The 5,881-nt window shown below is 44.8% G+C and overlaps 1 protein-coding gene across 1 annotated transcript; it reads right to left on the reverse strand.

The window, feature by feature from the left end:
• Window positions 1-1,417: 1,417 nt before the first annotated feature.
• Window positions 1,418-5,651, reverse strand: LOC123113298 (tRNA (guanine-N(7)-)-methyltransferase non-catalytic subunit wdr4). Its single transcript, XM_044534494.1, has 10 exons — window positions 5,346-5,651; window positions 4,808-4,972; window positions 4,334-4,517; window positions 4,113-4,169; window positions 3,956-4,026; window positions 3,707-3,782; window positions 3,556-3,615; window positions 3,366-3,463; window positions 3,222-3,282; window positions 1,418-2,090 (listed from the first exon to the last, which is right to left on the reverse strand). The coding sequence occupies exons 1-10, from the start codon at window positions 5,477-5,479 to the stop codon at window positions 1,695-1,697; spliced, it is 1,302 nt and encodes a 433-aa protein (XP_044390429.1). The 5' UTR covers window positions 5,480-5,651; the 3' UTR covers window positions 1,418-1,694.
• Window positions 5,652-5,881: the final 230 nt, after the last annotated feature.

A 5,881-nucleotide genomic window follows, 5' to 3' on the forward strand; every position in this document is an offset into this window, starting at 1 on the left:
GCCCGACAGATGGCCAGGTATAGTTGTCACATACGCCGAGGGGATACATGATCATTGCACGGAAGCGCTTCGGGTCACGAGGCGAGCCTTGTCCTCGCCGCCGTCGTATCGGAGGTCATATCACGGCAAATGGACGATGGTGGGGGGAGATGGAGCGCTCTCGCTCACGACCTCCCAACCGGCCGTCAGTCGAGATCACGACGACAAATTAGCAGTCAGGGAGGGAGCGCAGTTCGTTCAGGCTCCCGGCAATTCGATGCGTTCCCAGGACGAACTCGTTTGATTACAGAGGGAGTATACAGTAATTATTGCACGATGATGATGATGATACTTGCGGTTTTCTTGGACCGGCGACTTGGATCGGATTGAATCCAATCCAGTTTTGTAATGACAAGCTGACATTTTCAAGTCGCGGCTCTCACAAGTCACGACAGTTAGGAACTGCAGATTGACAGACATCATGAAGCGCGCAGTCAGCAGCCGTCATGAGGTCACTAGAAAATGGTTGCCAAACCTACCCGTACAGTTTTGTCAATGCATTTCTGCCGCCGGTGCTTACGGGCCAGCCACTACGAGTACTGGAGAGAGGGACCAGCCCAGCCGGCGATATAAATCAGACGCAACACTCAAGATGTCGATTAAATAAAAGGCGCAACCATGCGCTTTGGGTTCATGATTGCAAGAACTGTTGCAATGAAATGAAGAATAAATTCCCGGGGTCCCTGATTACTACCTCCGTTTTAGTTTACAAGTCCTACGCGTATACCTAGGTTACCAATTTTATCACCCTAATATAAACTATATAATACAAAAATTATACCTTTTGAAAGTAGAAACTCCGAAGTTTATGTTGGTATATTTTTTGTAATATATGACTTGTATTAGGTTGGTCAAATTGACGACCTAGGGGTACGCGCACGCCCTCTAAACTGAGAGAGAGGTAGTAGCACCTTTCGTCTGGTCCTGGGCAACAAGTTCTGAACCCCCAATTTTTTTTTCTGAACTCCCTGAACCCTGATGTACTTGATGAAGACAAACAGGCGATCACCGGAAAATATTCTTCTCTGTTTGAGAGCAAGACACGGCATGTGCGGCAGCCCGCTCGCTCGTCCCAGCTCTTCGCAGAAACGCCAACAGGCAGGCGCGTCACGTTGAGAAGATCATTGAACGGAAGCTCTTGCGAAAGCGAAAAGGGCCACGAAGAACGTTGTCATCACCGCCATCATGTCGGAGATCATGTCACGGCAAAGGGACGACGGCCAGGGCCGGGCGTCCTCCCATGCCATCAGTCGACTAGATGGCGACGGCGATGCAATCAGTGAGGACGCAGTTATTAGAGTTGCAGCATTTCTCCAAGAACGAACTCTTCTGACACTTGGTAATTATCACACGATTGCTATCTTGGAGCAGCGATAGATTAAACCCAATTCACACCACTTGGTGTAGGACCAACTCCAATTTCGTGTAAGACAGAATTATCATTCGAAGCCACAGCTCACAAATCACAAAAAAAGAAACAAAAAAAAATTGTGGCATTTCGACTGAAGCCGCTATAGCATAAGCAGTCTCCATGCCATGGGTCACAAGAAAATGGTTGCTGAACCTACTTGTGCATTCCTTCCTTGTGCTCTGAGCTTTTCATGGTACAACATAGAGGACCTCTAATTTGACGGTGTTTTGCAGGCCGAGCAGAGCTACTTCTTGATCTTCTTATCATTCCGGCCCCTCTTCCGCTGCTCCCGCCTCTCCTCCGAGTAGTTCTTCTTCACCAGCATCTTGTGCATCGACACTCTGAGGGCGGCGAGCACCGCGGCCAGCACCTCCTCCTGCTTTGAGGCGTCAAGGCTTCCCTGCAGCGCCAACAGAAGCTTCTCGCCATGTGGTACTTCGCTGTCCTCCAGGACCGCAGGGTCGTGGTCAGCCGAGGCTGATAGATCTTTTTGGAACCGGGGGATGATTCTGACACGGGTTAATAACTGGGAGGCGGCCTGGTTAGGCATGTTTGATGCGCCCATGACGGTCCACAGGAGATCATCGGATGAGCTGTAGGCTAAGCTAGTGGGGATGTAGCTCTTTTCCGTTGTAATCACCTGCAAAGGGGCATGAGGCATAAGCTTGCTAACACCGCATAGAATAGGTAGATGATTTGTAAACAACTCTGGAAACAAGAGATTATTAGGTTGCGAGTCAACTAGAAAACGGGCAATGCACACTACCAAAACACAGCTGGCCTTTGCAATAGCATGATGATGTCAAGAGCTTGTTGACGCATGGAGGATGCACACACCCAAAATTACCAGTAAGCAGACCGAGGATGCATCGAGATGACAAGAGATATGTATTAACCATCAAATCTTCCAATTTATCTGACTAGTTACTAATTAGCAGGCCTGGTAAAACTGCTCCAGATCATTCTTAACTAGATTCAGTAACAAACTCTATTTTTTGTGAAAAAACTGCAACATACAGTCTCATGGTCGGGTACGGCAGAGGAACTAGCAATAGCCATAGCAACCAGCCCAACTGATGGATTGTTAGCCATATCACGTAACCCTTTTAGTTAAAAGTGTTATACAAGATTGTTAGGCCTGAGGATACAGTCTATTTAAGGGATTTGACTGAATGTTTCACTGGCAGGCAACACCAAAGACAAAAGTACATCCCTCTGTTGTCACGTCCTGGCCCTCAGTACAGTAGTTAACAAAACGAGCTCAGGCTTATCACACACTTGTATCAGTTATTTTAACTGCTAAGGCATGTGCTAGGCTTTGTAGCTAGTGAAATAAGTACTGTATGATATAACTAGCTACAGGCTAATACCTCTCCAAGACACTAAAGCCTTGTTCGGTTAATCCTCCTCCCAAGGGGATTGGAGAGGATTGAAGGGGATTTTAGGGGATTTAATCCCCCTAAATCCCTGCCAATCCCCTTCAAATCCACCAACCGAACAAGGCCTAAACAGGTATGAAAACCTTTTCTGGAACCAAGGTCTGGCAAGTGAATAGCGTAGGCATTTAGCCTTCAAGAAATCAACACCGAGCTATTGATCAGCATAAGACTAACTACTAGAAATATCATTTTAAAACAAGATTCTGTTGATGCTCTTGTATCTGAATCAGTTGCCTTGAAAAACATTATCAATAAAGTTGCTCTGAAAAACATGAAAATTGCTTGCCAAAGAGATGTACCTTTTAAATCAAAAAAGAAAAAGAGAGATGTACCTTTAGAAAAGATAACTTCTTTGCTACGAGATCGCATGCTAAGAGCATTATGCCATTCAAACTGCAGTGCTTAAAAAGAACCCTAAGTTACTGACGAAATAAACTTCATTACATGTTGAACAGACAACCGTCACTCAATCTTACCTTTGAATAGCTACAGCAACCAGTGAGTCATCATTTGTCACACACAAGTCTGCAATGGCTAGATTGCTATCTTCAGTTTCATCTGGCTGTTCTCCCACCTGCAAGTAGTTTTAAGAACTAATTAGCTACAGAAAAACTTGAAATTTTGTGAACAGACATAAAGCTTGAGACAATATTATCCAGCTTTTACCTTGTCTTTGACTTCATATGTATCAAGGAGGCAGCCATTTATGTAGTCCCATAACCGAACCTTAAACAGATAAAAGGGAACAACATCATGAGAAGTTTTGGCTAAGTTTATAGCGACAACATGCCAGATTCTAAACTGAATATGTACACACAGTTGAATCACCGCCTCCAGATAATAGAAAGCTTGATCCTCCTGAAAGGCTTGTGAAGGCAATGGAAGAAACGAATCTGCATGGGTAGTCACCTCAATTATCAAATACATTAACCACTATGTTGCAACATTTAGCTGTGAAACTACAGCAATTGGGATCATGATCAACAAAATTCAAAGTTATGTAGACATGGTAGGAACATTAACTGTAAAAAATGAACAAAAAGATGACAAAGTGAACTGAACATACTCTGTATGTCCAAGGCAAAAGCTCTGTATTTGGGGAGCCCCTTTTACAGGATCCTTTGGGAATGATGTAACCTACAAAAATAATTACATGAGTAAGATAAATAACTCAGAATTATGCCCCACCAAGGCGATTACTGCGAAGTACAGAAGTTCCATACTCGAATTTTGAAGTCCCGATCAGCAGTGGCAATGAACCGTCCATCTGGTGAGAATTTCTACATTCACAAATAAATGATATAAGTAAGCATGGTTATATTCGACATGAACAGAAAAAAACACTGAACTATGACAGTGACAGTCAGACATACAGGCTTACTGATCAATATATAGGAGGCACAAATAAATCCACATGGTGCATAAGGTGAAAATTTGTCCATACCATGCTAGTAATAATACTGCAGTAGTGACCATAAATTGAGACAGGTTTGTTATCATCAGATGACACCTGCCCTCCGCCATGTTCCCCCACAGTAACTAACCAAATGACACCAAACTTATCTGCAAATGTTACATACAGGCCATCTTTGCTAATAGCAACTGCGCTAACCCTCTTTTCAGAAGTTCTGCAGAAGCAAAAATATTGCAAAATAAATCATATGTATGCTCAGCAAATTTAGTAGTGCTAACAACAACACAACAATAAACATACTCACTATTCAATCACCAATTTCATTGCAACTATTGACCTAATACAAGTAAAATAAAAGGCTACTACTGAAAGGTAAGGAGAGGGTTCTCATACACCATATAACACAGCGACACTTATAGACTGAACAAATGCAAAATAACAGGTCCACTGTTTGGTGTCTTCATCGTGTTAGCAAGATTGAGTGAGAAAAAAAGCAGCACTCACATAGTCTGGATGCAGCGCCACGAGTCAGTCTTCCAGATCTTAACAAGCTTATCATCGCCCGCAGATGCGAACAAGGCACCATCAACACTGAACGAAATTGCTCTAATAGCATCTGAATGAGAACAACCGCCAGAATCATCTGACAACGAAACTGCACAACCACCCCTGGATGCACACAAAAAATAAATCATCATTTGCATTGCTCGTCAAGCAAACTGCATTAAAATAAAACTTTACACCTGAGAAATAAGCATATGTATTAGACAGTACAAAACTAAGCACCTGAGCTTTTACAAAATAGACAGCAGGAACGTTTTAGACATCTAAAATTCAGTAGTCATTCTTCCACACATAAGACATATGAAACCAAACTACTGTCTGTACAAGATAAGCACCTGACTCGGCTCAAAAGCGCATTTACCCCCAATCTCCACAAAAATCTAGCGATACTGCAGTCGAAACACGAACTTCGCTACACACAGGGCCCGACCGAGGTTATGCAGGAAGCCGCACCGCAGGCGAAGAGAGCAATCCTTACTTGAGATCGAACACGCGGAGCTCGGGCCCGACGGCGACGGCGACGGAGTGGCCGAGCGGGTGGGCGGCGACGAGCGCCGGCGCGAACTCGCCCGCGCCGCTCACCTCCGCCTCCTCGACCGCTGCGTCCTCCATGGCGGCAAAGCAGCGGCGAGCGTGGATTCGCTGTCGGGTTCGAATCCAGCGCGAGGCGCGGGAGGCGGGGGAGGGAGGTCGGGAGTGGGGAAATTGCTAGGGTTTATGGCTGGCTCTTCGTGGGACCCAGCGACCAGTCTCACCTAGGAGATTTTTAGGGGAATGTCAAGAGTGTTTGGAATTGGAACCTGGGGACGTAGATGGAGCCCAAACCCATAGTCTACTGGGCCTCAGCAATGACTGAGATGCTTGGTTTGGGGCTAAAAGGGCGGATCCTACCTATATGGCGCGCAGGATGGGGCGTGAGGTCCCTCAGTTTTTTTTCTTTTTTCTTTTATTTATGTTATTTTCTGTTTTATTCTCTTATTTTTTATTTCTTCTTTCAGCTCCGTTTTTTCTTCT

The sequence above is a fragment of the Triticum aestivum genome, chromosome 5B, assembly GCF_018294505.1.
Source record: "Triticum aestivum cultivar Chinese Spring chromosome 5B, IWGSC CS RefSeq v2.1, whole genome shotgun sequence".
Classification (NCBI taxonomy): Eukaryota; Viridiplantae; Streptophyta; class Magnoliopsida; order Poales; family Poaceae; genus Triticum; species Triticum aestivum.